This window comes from Chroicocephalus ridibundus, chromosome Z (genome assembly GCF_963924245.1).
Source record: "Chroicocephalus ridibundus chromosome Z, bChrRid1.1, whole genome shotgun sequence".
In the NCBI taxonomy this organism is placed as follows: Eukaryota; Metazoa; Chordata; class Aves; order Charadriiformes; family Laridae; genus Chroicocephalus; species Chroicocephalus ridibundus.
In genome coordinates, this window is record NC_086316.1 from 27456568 (window position 1) to 27476826 (window position 20259).

At 37.1% G+C, this 20259-nt stretch overlaps 1 protein-coding gene across 2 annotated transcripts in view; it reads left to right on the forward strand.

Moving 5' to 3' along the window:
* SLCO4C1 (solute carrier organic anion transporter family member 4C1) overlaps positions 1 to 17511 on the forward strand; it is a 31900-nt gene extending 14389 nt beyond the window's left edge. For both annotated transcript variants that reach the window (XM_063321249.1, XM_063321250.1), the window contains exons 4-13: positions 675 to 771; positions 1670 to 1791; positions 2702 to 2817; positions 3128 to 3272; positions 4848 to 5043; positions 9716 to 9869; positions 11866 to 12053; positions 14120 to 14184; positions 15388 to 15525; positions 16661 to 17511. In XM_063321249.1, coding sequence (XP_063177319.1) covers positions 675 to 771; positions 1670 to 1791; positions 2702 to 2817; positions 3128 to 3272; positions 4848 to 5043; positions 9716 to 9869; positions 11866 to 12053; positions 14120 to 14184; positions 15388 to 15525; positions 16661 to 16785 — 1346 coding nt within the window. In that variant the 3' untranslated portion in view covers positions 16786 to 17511. The remainder of the gene's footprint in view (positions 1 to 674; positions 772 to 1669; positions 1792 to 2701; positions 2818 to 3127; positions 3273 to 4847; positions 5044 to 9715; positions 9870 to 11865; positions 12054 to 14119; positions 14185 to 15387; positions 15526 to 16660) is intronic.
* The last annotated feature ends 2748 nt before the right edge of the window (positions 17512 to 20259 follow it).

Below are 20259 nucleotides of genomic sequence, written 5' to 3' on the forward strand. Positions count from 1 at the left end.
ACTATTGTAACACTGAGAAAATCTTGTCCTAAGGCCAAAAAAAAAAAAAAGGGTCAACCTAAGAGTGCTCTTTAGTAGGATATGGTTACACCTGCACTTTGTTTTTTGTTGGGTTTTTTGTTTGTTTTTTAGAACTGTCAGGAGCTGTTAAGAGCCCTGGCTTTGTATTTTAAGGCTTATATCGATAAATTGTAATGCATATGTGTGGCAGATACTATGCCAAAAGTTTTAATGGTACCCTGGCTTCTGGTCTTGGCAGATCTAAAAATCAACAAGACTCAAAATAAAAATAAAATAAGTAGGTTCTTAAAGGTTCTGGGCATGTACTATTAGTAACTGATGCTCATAACAACCTCACTTAAACTTTTTCTTGAGCTGGATTGTGATTGCAGGCACAAGATGTGCAAAAGGCAATCTAGTAATGCATAAAGACGATTTCAGTGAAGTGTTTTTTGCTGAACCTCTGGAGTTGCAGCTTTTAATGAGAGCTGCAAATTTTCTTGTCAAGGGACAACTATCAATTTTTTCTTCTGCATGCTGTGGTGGAAGTAATGAAAGTGAAAGAACAGGTTGAATTACAGAAACCACTTGGTCTGAAGTTGATTTTGGAATTTTTTTTTAAAGAAAGCTTTAAAAATTTACGGTGAACTTGATGTATTTATCTTCTCTTCTAGGAATTGGCTATGCCATGTCACTGCTGGGTCCTGCTATTGGCTACGTCTTAGGAGGGCAGCTACTTAATATTTATATTGATATCCAGATCCCAGAAAGGCAAGATACAACTTAGTCTTTTGCTTTCTATTTTCTTTTCCTAATAATTCAGATTAAAATCTTCAGCTTTTCTCCATGTAAGGAGGAGAAAGAGCTTTTCTTTGGAAAATACTGCATCTTCAAGAGCTTCTTTAGCTTGGTAACAAGTTGAGTTACGTCCCACAGTGAGTCACGCCATTGTGTGTGAAAGTTTTTCTGTAGACCGAATGCTTAGTTCTAGCTTTTTGAGATATTAACTGTTTTAAAGCTGATTCAGAAAAAATGCTTTGTCTTTTGATTAGTTGTTCATTTATGTTTAGATTGCAACTATTGATTTCTTGTGCAAAGTTTCTCTGAGGTGGGATATGCGGGGTAGGATACCCGTACTTACCTCCTCAGGAAGAGCTTGCTAGAAAATCTACCAGTTGAGTAACAGTCGACTACTCAAAAAATAATGTTATAAATTGTACTGATGTCCAAACCAACAACTTCATTTACACTTATTTCCTGTGTTTTAGGGACTTTGGATCAATGCAATGTCATTCTGAACTTCTGTATTGGCTTTCACATAACTCATTGATTATGAAGATTCTTTCTAAAAAAAGCTTTTTCAGTATCTTGAGAATGTTACAGGCAAATCAGGGCCAAGTCATGGCTTTTAAATCAGAATGAATTCGACTAATGAGTTGAAAGCTATATTTGGTATAGAATGCAATATTGTTATAATAAAGCTGATGAATGTGCTTTAAACAAGCAAACAATAAATTTAATTCATGTAAAAAACAAGAAAATGACAATATTCAAAGTCTTTCTCTTAAATCAGTATTAAAAAAAAAATAAATTCCAGCTCACTGACTTCTGAAATTTCTGATTTAAATTAATGAATGGTAAACCTGCTTTTTCCAAATTACTTTCCCAGTACAAAGATGGATCAAGATGACCCACGTTGGCTTGGAGCATGGTGGATAGCATTTGTTGCATGCTGTTTTGCAATTTGGCTTCTTATAATACCTTTTTCGTGCTTTCCGAAACACCTACCAGGTAATTGTTTAACAACAATGGGCTACTTTGGAAGAGAGACTTGTTTACACTTGTGAATTTTAGACTGCTGGACTGTGTGATTCCTTTTTGATTCTGTTTCTCAGTAAACTGTGTTTGGCTAAAACCTGATGATAAATAAATTGCTTCCAATATGCAGCCTTTAAAACAAGGTGAATGGGCTAGAGGGAGGATCTTGCGTATGTAAGGATGTACGGTAGGACTAGAAACAGGTACAGCATGGAAACTGATGGTAAAAGTTTATAAGAGGCTTGCAGCTAATCATCCAGGCCTGTATTTAAAGCTGCTATGTTACCCACCAAGAATCATGAGGGAATTCCATTGACTTAACTCATGCATTGTTGTCTTTGTTGCCTTCCTGTTTTGGGTGGAATAACAAAGCATGAATCAAAATATCCCAGAGCAGTCTTCTAAAAATAATAATTTTAGTATAATTTCTGTTCGGGCAGATATTATCTAGGAGTCCCTTGGGAGAGCATCTAAAGATCTTACTGTTTATTTGGAAAGAGAAATGATGAAGGAAAAGGAAAAATGAAGTAGGGAACTGTGGAGAATGTAAAGACACTTCTAAAAAAAAAAATAACTATATATATATATATATTGAAAGGGCTTCAGGATAGTCTGAAATTCTTAGGATATCCCTGATTATGTCTTCTTACAGCCAAGGCCTTCCAAGGGAACCCTGATGCATTCAGCCGAGTTCTTCTTTCTGCAGCAATACATTATTGATCTTTATAGGGATGTGTACTGATAAAATATTTAAGAAGGCTTACAATGTCTGAACTAGTTTTACCAAGGAAAGGAAACGCTTATTTTGATGCTTTTTCTGACTTGAAGTATAAAAGCACAGGTATTCAATGTTTTCATTGTCAGTAAATGTGCTCATTTTTAGGAACAGCAAAAATACAGGCTGAAAAAATCTCTGAAACTCATAATGACGGCAGTGAGGTGCTTGTTGAGAGCAAGAATATTGGAAAAAGTTTTAAAGACTTTCCCATGGCTCTCCTGGTAAGAAATCTTGAATTTACTGGAACTGATATGTTCTGAGAAAATAAATTCTTTTTCAGGTAGTACACAGGTGTTTAGAAAGGTAGTTGCTTCTTTATTGTGCTGTAATAGGGAAGTGTCTAGTGCTACTAATAATTTAATGCATATTTGTTGATGCTTAAGATTGTTAAAGCAAGAAAAGCGTATTAGTCAAGTTCTGCATGAGAATATCTGCTTTAAATCATGACTTCTAGTTTAAAATGTGACTTCTAGTTTACATGGTACTACAATGAAATGACTTCCTGAGTGTTATGCTAATTTCCCCCCATAGATACTGTTGAAGAATCCAGTACTTATGAGCCTAATAATAGCCAGTTCTTCAGAAGCCTTAGTTGCCACTGGCTTTGCCACATTTCTACCAAAGTTTATCGAAAATCAGTTTGGAAAGACATCAAGTTTTTCAGCAACTCTTGGAGGTAATGTGGCTTTTCATTTTTATTTTGTGCTGCACACCTTATTAACATTATAGGTGGAAGCTTATATAGGCATCTTGTGTTTTTTGAGGTATTTGTGAATATGCTTATATGAAATGCAGTTTTCACAGCAGAAACAGTATTTTTATATTATTCTTGCCTGCCCTGTGAAAACCCTGATACCTAATTCATCAGGGGTGCAAATCTAATTTTTGTCTGTAGGTTCAGAAGCCTTGATAGTCATATTCCAAGTAGAATGAAATTTTGTGTGCTGCTGAAACTGTAATTTATTTAGTTTTTTATTCTTGGTGAAAACCAATTAATTTTACTCATTTAAAATCAGCTGAAGGAGCATTAAGCCTTAGTCCCTACTAAAGGAAGCAAGATGAAGGGCAGCTGGAAAGAAAGCTGTGCTTACCACAAGTAAGGGGCTGACTTGGCCTTTCCCTTCTTCAAATCCGCCATAACGTTACAGTGAGAGAGCTTACAACAAAATGAATAATTAGGATATATTATAAAACTACTGTGTAACTGCTGCTTGTTGCCTTACTGTTGCTTACTTGTATTATCTCATATGCAGCAGTAATAGGTAGAACAGGGGAAGGCTATGAAAAGCTAAGTGCTGGAGAAACAAATAGAAGAAATCTGATGGAAGAGCTGCAGTCGGTAGGGTTGCATCATTAACTCTGATACAATTACTTCTAAAGAACAGCAGCCAAATCAAGGCAGATAGGCCGACAGCTGCTTGCAATATGGCAGACTTAGTATTCCTGGAATATGTCTTGCTAAATTACTTCAGCCATATAGTGCTGCAATATAATAGACATATGCTAGTTGAAGTGCTCTTTCTCCAACAAAAATATGTTTGGGGGAGACTCTGAATGACTTACTCCCCTGGATAATACTAGGCAGTGCTATCGCTATTCAGACATCATTGCTTCAAAACAAAGTATCTGCAAGTTTTAAACAGAAATAAGTTGGAATACGTGCTCAATTGTTAAACAGTAATCAGCAGTGAAGTGGAAAACTGAGTGTTCCTTTTTTTGTCTATGGACCTTGTCTGAATTTCTTCTGATTTGACTTGAAAATATTGACTTGAAAATATTGACTTGAAAATATTGACAGTGTCAATCAAATGTACAGCTTTAAGGAAATGCCTACGCTAATGTTGAAAGGTAGCTGTACCTGAACTAATGTTGAGCTAGATAGTCTTACGTGTTACCAAGGACCATGATAACTCTTTAAACTGCCTTGGTTCAGAGATTCCTGCCCAGTATGTAGTACTCTTAAATAATCTAGTTTTGCTGTGTTGAGCTTGGGTTTTGAGCAATTATAAATTATGCTGTCTAGTTGAACTCCTGGAAAGGCTAGAGATAATGTAAGGGTAGAATAAATTACTCATATGGTCAGATTCTGGTAGGATGGTTTGAAAATGACATCACGTGGACTACATCTTAAGATACAGGTAACTGTTGTGATTGTTTTTTTTTTTTGTTAGCATAAAGTTACACTCTAAACTGCTTCATTAATTATATCTTGCTTTTTTTGTGTAATTGCTGGTGTCTTGTTTTCCTCTAGGGCTTGTATTAATTCCAGCAGCAGCACTAGGCCAAATCATAAGTGGCATCTTGGTTTCCAAGTGCAAACTGGATTGCAAAAGCATAATCAAGTTCATGATAGGCACTTGTTCAGTGGCCCTACTGTTAAACACAGTGTTTTTATTTGCTAAATGTGGGAATGAACCTTTCGCAGGTGTCTCTGAAACGTATAATGGGTAAATATATTTTAATGCACTCTTGGGTTTGGTGTTAATGTTTAAAATAGATAAGCTACATCACAGAATACAAAACCTTTAAAAATGTCATATTTTAGCTTGATGTATGAAACTGAAATGTTTTATGGAACTCTAAAACCTTGTTCTTGGAATCTTTATGTAGTAGATGACTAAGAAAATGTAATGATACATTGCTTGCAAAATGTTCTGAGCAGCCTGGTGGTCCTCAAAAACAACAACAAAATATCCCAGCTTCTGTAATTGTATTGACTACAGCTAATTTTGTATCTCTGCAGAAGTAGCATGTCTTTTGTATCTTGTTTTATTAACTAGCTGTTGACAATATCTGCAGTTTGTTCCTGGAAGGAGTCTGCCACATGCAACAATTTCATGAGAGAGTGATGAGGTGCGCTGCAGCTTAAACTGATTGCAAATTTTTCCCTAGAAAACAAAGATGTTATTGTAGCATCAGGTTCTAGGACATCTAGCCTCCATTTACGAAGGAGGCTTTCTTTTTTCCCTGTAAAATAGCTGTTAGAGGTAGAAATTTAATGCAAAGAGCATAGCTCAGTGACCTGAGTGGATGAATAAAACAGGGAGAGTAACACTGTTAACTGAAACATAATTCAAAACATTTTCGGCTAATGTGTAGGAAAGAATTCTCTAAGCAATATGTACTTTTCTTTCCCTTAAACAACACAATTCTCATTCCTAATGAGAACGCAATCTATCACTCATTTTTAGATACTTGTAGTATGATGATAAAAATTCTAGGGCAAAAAAAAGTCGCAAAAGCGAAAGTAAAAATGAAGCAAGATTAAAAATAAATACCTGCAAGGATAAACATTCTTTAGAAAATGGATTTCTAGGTCTGCTTTTAAAACTTCAACATTGAATGTATGAAATCAAATAACCACCGTGTTGTATAAAAAGCCCAATCATGCCTTATTAAGGAATTAACTATAAGATTATAATGTTTCAGTTCTTGTAGCTTTAAATTGTATGCATTTCTGTAGCATGACAAGTATTTAAAAGCAGGAGGAAGGCAGCTAGCTGTGACAAAACTGTGCTCTCAAGTGGTCGGTTACTCTGTTGTGAATTGACAGAGCCAGAGGCAGCTCCAGCTGTTTGACGGTCTGCCAAAGAGCCAGATGCTGTTTTGCAAAATAACTCTAGTAGGCTGGTAGCTAGGGACTGCTAGCTGCCACTTGAAAAAATCATAAGTTTGAACAGCATGCTGTGCAACTGAGTGAATAACTTACCAGTAATTTTTTGTTGTTTTCTCCAAATCCCCCATTTTAGAAAAGGGTTAGGTACACTATCTTGTTCAAAAGCAGCATGTGTAACTTATGCTGCAATGCATAAAAAAAGCTTTTGAACCTATATAGGATGGGGAAGAGGATCTTTGCATTTTACTGACACAGTAGCATGAACTGCACCATGAAAATGCAGAAGATGGGTTAGGGGGGTGAAATTGGTTTTGTAGTGTCCAAGGCATGTGCAAGTTGGTAATGCTTCTAGGAAAAAAAAGATAAACATCTAATCAACAGTTAGGCTTATACGGTTTCTTCACTTGATGTTTATCATGCTTTTTGACTGACTTAAAATTAATGTATAACAAATAGAAGAACATAGAACATCTTACTCATGGAGGCAACTACATGCACAAATACCATAAAATATGAAGGCTATTCATTTTCCTAGGTCCTTTAAGGGAATCATTGTCATAAACATAACTGACAAATATTATGAAATTTTCCCAAAAATGCAAAGAGTGGCATGAAAGACTAACCAGATATTTTTCAGGTCTCTCATGTAGGTAAATATGGAAACGGTAAAATACATAAGGAGACAGATAATAGATTGAAGCAGTGAGGCTTCCAGTTCTCTAACAGTAGAAATTTAATGCCATGATACCTTAAGCATTTGTTTGTATTGCTTTTACCAGAAGGCATACAAAATGAATAAACCAAACTTAATACACTGATGACTGAGGGGGGAAAGGGGGGGCGGGCGGGGCATAATTCTTAAAACCCAAGTTACCACTCATTCTGATTCCATCTTTACAACTTGCTGTATCAATTGACAGTACATTCAAAGGCCACTGTTAACATTTGACACTTAAAACATGGCTCTGCTTCATTGTCTGGAAAAATGCTAGTTGTGAGATTACTGTGGACACTTCAGAACTGTGAAAACTAGGATGTAGGCTTTGGCTGTGGGAAGTCTGTAGTTACGTATTGAGCAAAAGAATCTGTATGTAGCAGTTGAATACTGAAGAGGTTGTGTAGACAATAGTATGTGAAGATATCCATATTTCTATATCATGCCCAATGATAACGAACAGCTACCAAAAGGTACAGCTGAATTGATTTTTTTGTTGTTCTAAGTTAAATACAGTTAAATTGTATTTAATAGTTTTGTGTAACTTCAGCAGTTATGTAGTTTAATTGTTGCTGAAGACCTCTTCTCTACAGCAGTTTGGAATTAACCAATCCTGAAATAAATCTCTCCACTCAATATCCATTATAAAAAGAAAAAAAAAGCTTTAGTTTTATCTAATTCACTCTCATGTTGGACATGTGACTAGTATCACTAATATACTACCAGTTCTGAAACTGCTTTCCATGAATGAATAAGCAACTAAAATATGTAGTAGTAGCTTAACAAATTTATAAGCTTCTGGAAAAATAGCCAAGAGTCTGACTCCTTATGCTATTGGACAAATGATTCAGAAAGAATAAATTATGAGAGTGCTCTGTGAGTTGACTTGGAAACTGTTTTTTTTTTTGTGGAGGTTTTGAAGAAATCTTTCATGGCAAGCATTCTCTTTGTATTCAGAAATAGACTGGAGGCTGGGGGGTTGTGTGTGTGGGGAAAGCTTTTTGTAAGTTTAATACCACAATCACATGAGTACAGGATCACTTTTGAGTTCATATATTAATGAACGAAGTATACTGTTTTTTAGTAACTGTTTATTACTGAATGAAGCTATAAGAAGAACTAGCGTGGTTTACTCCATCTACTAAACACTTCAAAGAATTTCTTTAGCCTAATTCTTTTGCCCAATATTTCCTTTAAAACTTGCCATATCGGAAATGCAGTGACTATTTCTGTAGTTCTCTTCATTCCCACAAATCTCTGGGACTACTTGTTTTGCTGTGAAAGAATACCCAACCTATAGAGCTTTTAAAGACCATTTAATGGCCTCATCTCCTGGGCTTCTTTAGAAAAGTGATGTTAGATCAAGAAGTTCCATCTCATATAGAACCTATGTGCACTAAACTGCATTTGTTCTGTATTTTAAATTTTTTCTGACCATGCGTAACTAAAGGTTCAGTCTCACTTTGTAGGTCAGGGAAGAGGGACATTATCTGCACATGTAAACAGGACAAATGTTGCCACTGAACTGATTAAATACTTTTAGGCTTGACATGCCTCATAGGCTAACAAGAAACTGTACGAACAAACCTATGATTAGTGAATTTGCTTATCATGTACTGTAGTGCTTTAAGCCAGAGCAAACTAACTTTGACTTTTCTGTGTATGCAGATTGAACTAATGTAACTCAGTAGGGTTTAACTGTACTACAACCAAATGAAATGTATAGGTAGTTATGATGTCCCAAATATTCCATGTGCAGTTTGAATTCTATGTAAGTAATCAGCTTAATTCCTAGATAAACTATTTCTCCTAATAGTATTTTTGAACATCTTTAATTCCCTTGAAGAAACCAACCTTTTAGGTAATGAATCTGTAACTTTAAGTTTACAGTGCAATACTTAAACTACTGGCAGTGTCGATATCCTGGTTTCATCTCACAGAATTCTGAACCTGTGAGGTTTCTTTACTTATTAATCCACTACTACTAAAAAATCAAAGATTTTCTTATTCTCTCCAATTATATCTTAAGAAGGTACCCCCACATCCAAAAATTATTTTTTCATACTACTAATATAGTGGGACTACTTCAAATGCAACCATACTATGGCCTATACTAGAAGTAAATGCCTAAATTGAGAGTAGTATTATAAGTAAGAGTTAAATTTAAACTCTGTTCTTCATTAGTTATTCCCTGAACAGTCACAGAAAGTCTTTAAGGTCCTTTTGGGTGTGATAAAACTTTGTTTGTATGTCATGGCACTCTGCATTTAGCATGTGCAGTCATCTTGGTGCTGGAACAATCTAGATGTCTGCATAGCAGTGTTAAATATTGAAACATGCAGAGTTTTGCAACCGGTCTTGAATCCAAAACAGGGAAAAAACCTTGGAACATGATCATTAGAATAAACAACACCAAATACTGCTTTTGAATCTTGTTAGTTTTTTTCTTTAAACTGTAAATTGAAGAAATTCAGATGTATAAATGTGTGTGAGGGAGGAGATGATCTAAGAAAAGAGTTGGGTTGAGACACAGAATTTAATAATCTGTTTTGTGAATGGAAATTGGAAGAGTAATCTATGGAAGGAATAATAGCACAAAAATATCTAGGTATAAGACAAATGCGAGTTACCTAGGGATTACCTAACAACTAGGAGCATTGTTTATTTTTAAACAATTAAGTGCATAAATCACCAGAATTGAATATTTTGAGATTTATTATCTTATAAATACTGCATTACTTGGATATCCGATGTTTTTAAATTAAGTCAATTTATTTTTACCTTTCAGAACAGGCACGCTATATAACTTAACAGCGCCATGCAATGCTAACTGTGGATGTTTGCGCTCCATGTACTACCCAGTTTGTGGCAGAGATGAAGTCCAGTACTTTTCTCCCTGTTTCGCAGGATGTTCATCACATCTTTTCAACAACATGAAAAAGGTACTTCATGCTACAAAGATTGCTGACGTGGTCTGTTCTGCTTCCCTGCAAAATGCATTCTATATTAAACCCCACCTCCCCCCCCGTTCTTCTCTTAGTATGACAGGAAATCACAGTATTTCTGAATCTAAGTGATAATTACTACAAGAAAAATAGGTATGGATTGGAAACACATGTCTAAATAGGATGAATGTTGGTATGTGTCAAAGTTTGATATCCTTTGACCAGGTGCTTTTACATACCCTTGGGGAGGGTGTAATGTTTAATATCAAATTTACTTACTTGATGACAGTTGATGTTACACAGGATTTCTGACTTAGAATGAAAACTGAAAACAATACAGATGCAAGCTATGCTTAGCAAAATACAGCAATTGCAATACACAGTTCAGTCATAATACTAGTGTGATTCCCACTATTGGTCTTTGTAACTTGCTCACCATCACAATGCTCGGCCTCCCCAGTTGTTGGGAAGGCATACGTGGTTTGAAGCACGCTCAAGCCCATTGCTCCCTTTGAAATTCTTCTGCTAGTTGTCTGGCTTTTTATAGTCTGTGTTGGGCTCAGCCACGCTCACCCCATGCTGGTCTGGCTGATTTAGAGAGACATTCGCACTCTCTTAATGAACTCGGGGAGAAACATTTACACCACCACTTGATTCACTCAACTGACATAGCTGTTTCTTTTCTGCATAGCTTTCTGTGCAACAGCTGTGGTCACTCACAGTGTGCATTGTTCTGTGACCTTCATGGGCACATTGCCCTTTCCTGTCTCCTCTGAACCTCCTTCCATTATAGGGGTTTATTGGTCAGTTGTCATCTTCATTTCTGCTAAACTTTCTAATGCTGAAAATACATTAAACATGAACGTACTTTAAATGGAGTTGACAATCAGAAAAGTAGAAATCAGCAACTGCCTTGACACTAAACTGCAGTTTTTATCTAGATCTTATAAGCATAATGTAACACTTATTGTATGCATGGCAACCTGCTTCTGTGAGTTTCCAAACCTGGAATGTCAGTTGCCCCTGATGTAGGAATGGTAAGCCATGGAAGTGGCTGGTTATTACCAAACCTTCCAGAACTGAAAGACCTTCTGTGCTTGTCTCTACTACTACAACAAACTCTTGAGCAGGAATGTGGAGGAGTGTAGGAAGATCCTAAAGGTAGGCAAGCTGAACCAGGGGATGCCTCGGGGGACTCTTCATATCAGAAAAGAACAATTGTAAATGAGAGGAAGTATTATCTAGAAGAAAATGTAGGGGTCTGACTACTTATTGCTGTGAAAACTTCATACTGCACTGATAAATGTGGGTTTTTTTCCTTTGAAAACAGACTTGGGTGGATTTAAACGAAGACCATAAAACTATTCCATTTGTTCACCTGCTTACAAAAGCAATCCCGCATTGCTTCTGTCAGTAGAGCTCACCTCTCTTCCTGTCAAGTACAGCTCAGTGTAAAAACCAGCCTGTCTGTAGCCAAGGCTGTCAAGCTAGGTGATCTGGGACTTGCCAACATCTCTGAAAAATCTTGTTTTGGATGCTGTGGCTTGCCCTTTCTTAATTATACACAGTTATTGGTGTGTTATCTTCACTGATTTGTAATAAGATTTGAATGCAGAAGTTGTCACTTCAAGGCTTGCTCTGTTGGTGTCTTTATACAAAGTTATGTACTGCATATGTTTGTGTCTCTAACTCCCAGATCTTTAGTTTTCATGTTTTTTATGCTTGTCCTAAAAACTTGCTCCACACAAAATGGAGACTATTACTGTATTTTCAGATCACAAAATCAAAAATGACTTTTCCTCTGGTGTGCTGGATCAGTCAAGTTCTTCTGAACCAGTTTTAAAAATTAGGGTTAGTGTCATATGATCATCAGGAAGTAGACTGTTTCCCATAGTGTAAAGTCAGTGTGATGCAGACCCAATGACCATCTGCTGTATTAGCATCACTCAGTGTCATTCTTAGAGCTGAATTTTGTTTTGTAAATTACTTGTAGATGTACCAGAACTGTTCCTGTATTGGGAGACCAAAAAGAGAAAATGATTCAGAAGACTTTATCTTCGAAGCTGTCCCTGGGAAATGTCCAACACGATGCAAATTTTTACCTTTATTCCTGACCTTCTTCTTTTTCACTGTTGTTTTTACATTTATGGCTGTTACTCCAACAACTGTGGCGATTCTCAGGTACGTTTTTTGGGCTGAGAAATAGGTAGCATTCTTGTGAGAACTAATATCAGTGAAATACTTTAATTCCGTTTTGCTTTGGAATGTGAACTTAAACCAATGTGCAAGGGATTTCCTGTTGTAGTACTCTGTGTGGTAAGCAGACATATTTGAAGCAGGGGACAGTCATACCAGTGTTCACTCTCTCTCTCTAATTACATTTGGTTAGTAGACACTGTTTGAATCTTTTTAAAAAACAAAACAAAACAAATGCAAAAAAAACAACCCCAAAAAACTTTCCTACTTCTAGCAAAATCACTCTTTTATGGGAGCACTCATGACTGTTTTAGTCAAAGCAGGAAGCAATAAAGATGCCATGTGCTTGGATGAAGAAAATATTTGACTAGCCTGTATATTGGTAGTGCCAGAATTTCAGATTGTACCAAGAAACAAACAAAACTGCATTCAGTCTCATAATATCAACCTTTGGTTCTTATCTCAGGTCAGAGTTCTGACTTGCAAAATTGTAGTCTGTCAAGAACTGTAGACTACCTTTTGTGTGATACTGCTGTTGTATTTGTGGCAGTCATTAATATAAAATGTGACAGCCTGTACGTGGCTGTTAACCAATGGTTTGGTGGTCTTTCAGATGCATGAAAGCTAGATATGCTTTTTTTTTTTTCCTTTGATACATGGTCCCTATTCTGAAAGTAGAGCTATTTCACTTTATGTTGAAATCTGACTCGTACCTCTGGTACTTCTAGAGTGAAAATGTTCAGGATGCATAGGCGTACATGCACTATACACAAGATGTTTTGGCAGGGTGTGATTAGATGCTCTTTTTCCAACCTTCTAGGCATGGGGTTGAGGAGGGGAATGATACACTGCAACAGTGCTTTGTAATAGGCTTCTGTTCAGAGTTGGTGTAAATCTGGAATTAACAGCTTGTCATGTTACTGTGGGGGCAGAATAATGTGAAGTGTTGAATTATCTTCAAAACTGAGCTGCAATAGTTTTATTTAGATAATTCTAAGCAATAACGCTTGGAATCTTGGATCCTTCTACGCTTCAACTGAAATAGTGAATTAGTTTTTATGGAAGACTAGAGCTGTTTAAATGTGCAAAACCTAATCTAAATAGCTAAATGTGAGCTAAGTTACTACAGTATATTCTGAGATCTTTTCAGTGGGCCTATTTTGTGCAACTTCAAGTGTAAACCCATGTATGTGACAGTGTTCTAGTGCTAGAAATAACTACCCACACTATGCAAAACTCATTCTCCTTCCTCTACTTACCTTTATGGGTAAGGAGATTCTAACAGTGACTGTTGATAACGGCTCATCTTGGATATTTTTGTATGGGTAATCCTCATACATACTCCAGAATGAAGGAATAACTCCAGAGTATTTAGATATTGTTTAAAAGTTTACTGTCTAGAGTTTATTAAAGAAAACAGAGATGAAACTAAATCGTATAAATTAAGATAGGTTATATTTGATCTTCACGGTAGTATCACTAAGACACTGTCAGGATAAAATGTTTGTTGCTGGAGAAATATCTGAAAGAAATGGGTAGGAGGTAAGGCCGTAAATTCTGCTAGTTATTAAATCAGTATATTGATTTGTATAGTGTAGGGCGGAACTGATTCATTGTCAGGTGACTACATGTAAAGGTTACGGGAAGTACAACACCTTGTGCTGAAGCCTATTCGTGTATTGCTTCTTTAGAAACAGTAGTTCAAGATTGCATCCTAGCACTGTCCTTAAATCCTTGGTTGTTTTGTGGAAAAAATGTTCAACAGTATATCAGGGTGATACTGGTTAGCTAGCTTTTTACTTATGCTGTTTTGTTAAACTAGCTCAATCTAAAATTCCTTGATGAGCTATTGGAGTTGCCCCTATCATTTGTCAAAATATCCCTTGAAGTTGTTTGCTTACTTGTTCTGCACATTGGATTTCTAAAACACTCTGCAATTAACAGGTTAAAACAGTATATTAAGACAAAGCATATTCCCTGAGGGACAAAGCAGAGAAATAGAATGGTTAAAACTTGTTTACTAGGTCTTAAACTGTAAATCTTGTTTGCAGGTGTGTGCCAGATAAACAGCGCTCATTTGCTCTTGGAGTACAGTCAGTGTTCCTACGACTACTGGGTATGACTTTCTTGTTGAAATGCCTGCCTCTGAGTGATACACATTTGATGTTTTTCTAGACTTAAAAAATAATGTATTAAGAAGCTTTCAGAGGAGCTTGAAATAGCCTGTTATTGGCTTATAGAATACATTTGTTTTAAGGCAGATGCCATCTGGATTCAAATTCCTCTTTAAATAGTGCACGTGTACTCATTTTAGCCATTCTTGTTCTTATCACCAGGAAGAAAATACAGGTAACTGACATCCTTTCAGCAAAAGGCACCTGCTGCCACTTCCCCCAGAAGGAGGCCTATTCTGAAAGTTAGGAAAAAGTGAAGTAATAGAAAACAGCTTCATGTAGTTGATATCTGAAGATCCAGAAGATATCTATGGCAGAGTCTTAAATCTTGACTTCGCTGTGGAGCTTAGAATAGGAGAGCTCTTCTTCAGCCGCAGTCAGTACAGGCAGTGGAAAGGCAGTAACTAACAGTGTTACTACCAACAAGATACTTAGGGTGTGGACTCGAGGGGTCCTGAACAGAAAACCTGCAGTGAGGACATAGCTGATTGTTAGCTTAAGAACAGTTTAGGTGTTGAGTAGGTTAAATAGACATGCAATGATGTACCTGGAGTGTTTATTATAAAATTAGCTATACCTGGATGCAAAACACTTGTGCTTTATGAAGCACTGTTGTAACAAATATCACACAAATCCAATAAATTCTACACAGGAATAATTTAAACACTACTCACTTCATGTGGATTTTTTCCTTGAAGGTTTGCTGCATCTGAGGGATGGGAAAAAATGTGTAGTTGAACTTATTAACATAATATTTTAGTTCTCTGCATTTGGAACAGGTTAGTGTATATGATCTGAGAAAAGAGACTTGTTTTCCTTCAGTTGAACTCCTGCTTCCTTGATTCCTTTTCCAATGAAAACTAAGGAAGTTATGAGAAGCTCAAGTCTTTGAACAAACTTCTTGCTTGATAAAGTGAGAGCAGTATAAATAACTAACTGACACTCTATGCATCCTGCCTGTTAATTGAGAGCAATGGAAGAGGCACACTTGCTATGTAATATGATTTTGATTAAAACGTTATGTTTAGTGTGTGGCTCTCCCATTTTATCTTCCCCACCAGCCTGGCATTTTACTGTATGCATTAAGGCCAGGTAAGGCTATTCCAAGTAACTCAAATGTTCTAACATGTTACTGTGATTTTTAGGTACTGTTCCCGGACCAATTTTGTTTGGTGTTGCTATAGACAACAGTTGCACTCTGTGGGATATTGATGAATGTAATACTAAAGGAGCCTGTTGGGTGTATGACAATGAAAAAATGGCTTATCTGCTGATGGGGATAAGTAAGTGACTTCTTAATATTAAGTACGTGTACAAAGTAATAGATATACAGACTTTGATTGCTCGATGGGAATTACTTTAAAATAGAACCTTAAACTCATATCTTTTAGCAGCAGTATTTTTTTTAAAAAAGCACTTTATTTTTTTCATAAATAATGACAAGCAAAATATCATGGAAGGAGCAAGAACACATTAAGTGGCTCTTAAAAATTACCCACAAGACTTTTTTTTTTAACAATAATCAAAATATTTTTACTCTTCAGTCTTTCTTCATTGCCACATTGAATTTTAAGAGATTGGCACACATTTCATTCTTACCTGGCTTGGTCTGTTGGCAGCTTAAGGTCTGAAGAGCTTTCTTCCTCTTGTCGTATTTCAGTTCTTTTCCCTAAATTAATATCAAGGTCTTGAAAATATCTCTGAACACTAGTCAAAATTTTTCCCAACCCGTTTAACAATCTGTTCCCTTCAAGTATGTGACAGATGTATGTCTGGGGGAAGAAAGGCAGGCTAAGCTTGCATCTGTGGTAACTGCTGTTGTCCTGTCTTCTAGCAACTGTGACACTTACAGTGCATAAAATGAACTGCTAACATCTAATCTTGAAATTGAAAAAGCAGGCGTCACAACTTCAGGTTTCAGTATCTCAGGCATATTTGTGATCAAATACAATCCCTCCTCTTCCCTGACTCCTTGTGCCCCCAAATTGCACAAACATCATTGTGTACCAGTGAGGAGTAAATGAAACAACCTCTTAAGGTAGCTGAGGAGAGAATACTTAACAGGCTTGTATTTGGGGAGTTTTAGTTTATGGCAGAGAGAATATTGATGCAATGAAGAGCAGTACTGAAGCAAGAAATAAGGAAGACACGCACTGCAGGCTAGAATGGGGTGAAGAAATACAGAACTGAAGTAATGGCAATAGCTGCTGCAAGCAAGAACTGGCAGGCAGTGAGGGGTCTGAAGTTGGTAAGGCTGCCTTTACCTGCCCTTTGTGGTTCATGCAAAATACACTGAAATTCACAGCATCTGTTTTAAATCAGTGTAATTCACCATGTGAAACTTTGTAAATGACTGAAATGCTCTTAACTACTATTGAAGGTGACCGCAATAAGGACTCTTCTGTTCTTTGCATTTAGGTGCTGCTTGCAAAATCATCACTATCATCTTTGTGGTTATGGCAGTATATTTGTATAAGCCTCCACCAGCAAGTGCAGCCCTGTCGCAAAAGGATTCAGAAATGGTATCTTCTATACGCACATAAATCATGAGCAAATTGGGGGCTTTCGAAAGAGCCAATAAGAATAAGCATTATTACAACTCTTGTACCAAAGTTCTCGTACACCATTACCTAAATATAAAAGATGATATTCAATTCTTGAACAACTTAGAATATTTGTGAATGTGTAGTGTTCTCTAACTTTGTAAACATACTTTTTAGTAATACATTGTGTTTATCCAAAAAGTGACACTTAAATTTGCAGTCTAGTTTTAAATGTCTAATTTATAAGTGAAACAAGTTGGGACACTCTGATCAAAAAAAGAAACCAAACCAGGAAAAATGAACTGAACTGAGCTGACTGTGAGCCTCATTTCCCTTCTTAAAGTAATACTGAAGCAAGACTGTAGTGGGAGAAAACAAGTAACCTGGTATATTAAAGGGAACTGTGGATGTTTTAAAATGGAGTTATTTTAATGTGCAAATAATCTGGGCTACTGCCTTATTTGGGGATTTTGAGTGTAGATACACTTGGCAATGTGCAAGTATGAACATGTTTTAAAAATATTTTTATATGTTATCTCAATGGCATGAGTTCACTTTTTAGTATTTGTAGAAAAATGTAAATAGTTATTACAGGGGAGCTGGGTTCGTAACAACAAAATATTTGTTAAATTAAGTGCCTGAGTTTCTATCTGGAATTCGTATAGAAAGTGGCTGTCCAGCTGCTTGCTTTAAGCATTGTTAACATTTTTCTATGAAACTGGAAAATAAAACCTATTTTCTTACTAATTCTGTGTATACTGTGTCATTTTGAAGTGACTGAGTACTAGGCTTCTCAACTGCAAGAAACACAGTGCTGAAAGCTTGCGAAGAATATGTGTGCAATCTTCAAAAGTAGAAAAATATAGCTTTTGACTTAGACACTGCGTGCTATTAAAGCTGTGTTTATGTAGCACAACACAAATTAGCCACTCTTACCAGATATTAAACTATATTTGCCTGCTGCTGAAATATTGTTCAATAGTGACTGGAAATTTTTAATGAGCAGGGTATCCTCTGCACTTGCTTGAATTAATGTAAACTTCCTTTCTGTTGCACTGTCTAAGCATGTCACTCTTACGTAGCCATGTGTGCCCTTTTCATCTGGTTACATGGACTCTACACCTTGACTCTACCAAGATTGTTTTAAACAAGTGCTATGGCAAAGGATTATGGCATATGGGTCATGTCTCATCTAATTCTTTAAATGCAGCAGCTGTTAAACTAGGTAGAGGTTAAGTATACAACTCAAGAAGAGGATCTTCTGTAACTATTTAGAAAGAACTATTCAGGAAATGAAGCAAAATAGACTATACCTCCTGAAAGCCAGAAGACTTCATGGCTTTTCAGTCAGAGAAGGAAAGGGGCGGAATACAACAGCTGAATTAATGCTTGCATTATTTATCTGAATGTCTCCTGATAACATAATTTCCTGATAAATGATCTTGGAGCAAGATTGGTAACTGCCCTTGAAGAACTAAATGCTGATCTTCCATAAAGTTTGGGAATAAGGCCCAAAACTCTGAATTCAGTTTCCAGCTCTAACACGGAGTGTGTTATATCAAATCACTTAATCATAGTAAAGACATGCGCTATGGTAGCTAAACTGGTAAACTTGCTTCTCTTGTTCTGTCTTAGGCTGTGAGATCATAGCTTACAGTTTCTGCTGCATAACATGATTGCACGGATTACAAAACTTGTGGGGCAGAGCAACAGGAGCTTCCTCTTCTGAGGAAGTTATCAGCACTTAGTTGCATTGGAGTGGGTATTTGGGTGGAGAAGGAAGGAAGTATTGCCATGGTGTAAAATTACAGTTAATGCTAAAGGCTGTTGCAATTTATAATCTAGCCTGTGACTTGTTAAAGATTACCCTTGTTAGTTTAGGAGGAGCAGCACAATGATTAGAAGAGAGACCAAATATTTAGAACTGAGTAACTTTACCTTGTGTCATAGCAATGTTACATTGCTATGTACAGTGTGATAGATAGCGGAGGGCAGTAGATATTGTGTCAAAGGTTTTACTGAGTAAAGGTAAACATCTTTTAAAGGTTTACCTTTACTGAGTAAAGGTGAACAAGTGTGTGTTAGGTATTTGGACAGAGAGGGTGAATTAAAAACTGACCAAATGAATGGGCCCAGAGGGTCAAAGCACAAAGTCCAGTTTGAGTCCAGTTACTAGTGCTGTACCCCATAGATCAATACTGGGGCCAATCCAATTCAACCTCTTTGTTAATGACCTGAATGATGGGATAGGTTGTGCTCTGGAGGAGTGGCTGATAGAAGAGATGGTTTTGCTGCCACCCAGAGGGACCTTGACAAGATGGAGAAATGGGCAAATGGGAACCTCATGAAGTGCAAAGACCCGCAGCCAGGGACAAATAACCCCATGCACCAGTAAAATGCAGGGGGCCACCCAGCTGGAAAGCAGCTCTTCAGAGAAGGTCCTTGGTTTCACGGTGGGCAAGCTGACCACAAGGTAGCAGTAAGCCCTGTCTGCAAAAAAGGCCAATAGCATCCTGGGCTGCGTTAGGCAAAGCAGTGCTAGCAGGTTTAGGGAGGTGATCCTTCCCCGCTACTCAGCCCTGGTGAGAGCACACCTGGAGTGCTGGGTTCAGGTCTGGGCTCTCCAGAACAAGAGTGAGACGGATTTACTGTAGGGGGTGTGGTGCAGGGCTACAAAGGTGATAAAGGGGCTGGAGTATCTTTCACACTGAGAGAGCTGGGGAAGCTTCTTCAGACAGGAGAAGAGAAGGCTCAGGGGGATCTGAGCCTTGAAGAGGGGGAAGCCAGACTGTTCTTATTAATGTCCAACTGTCTGAACAAGAGGCAGCGGGCATGAACTGAAACATATGAAGTTCCATCTGAACACAAGAGTTATTTTTTTTAACTATGAAAGTGATCAAGCATTGGAACAGGTTGCCTGAGGAGTTGTGGAATCACCATTCTTGGAGATGTTTAAAACCTGACATGATCCTGAATAATCTATTCTGGCTGACCTTCCTTGAGCAGGAGTGTCGGACTAGATGATCTCAAGTGGTCCCTTCCAACGTAAAAGGTTCTGTGTTTCTGTGAGATGCTCCTCAGTGTGGCCTTTGTCCCATGCACCATCTGATGTGTAACTTCTATAAGGATTCTTGCAAGGGAAGACCTGTCTGTTCTTGTGCAGTGTCCTTTGGCTTCTTTTTTGGGGTTTTGGTTTTGGATTTTATTTTTTTTTAGTATCAGCTTGTATCTCACATTAAAAAACATTTAGCAACTAAGACTGTCTGACTGGGTGATAACATGAGAATGCTAACAGTGACAAAACATTTCAAACAGCAGTTGACAGTCTTCTGTGATTTGTACATGCTCTGTGAACTACTGTTTATAGAGTGCTTGCACTGCTAAATGCACAAACTCATGTCCCTGATGTTGTATTAATTACCACAGATTTGAGGTTTAAGAAGAATCTCAGGTATTGTCCAAAATAAAGATGAT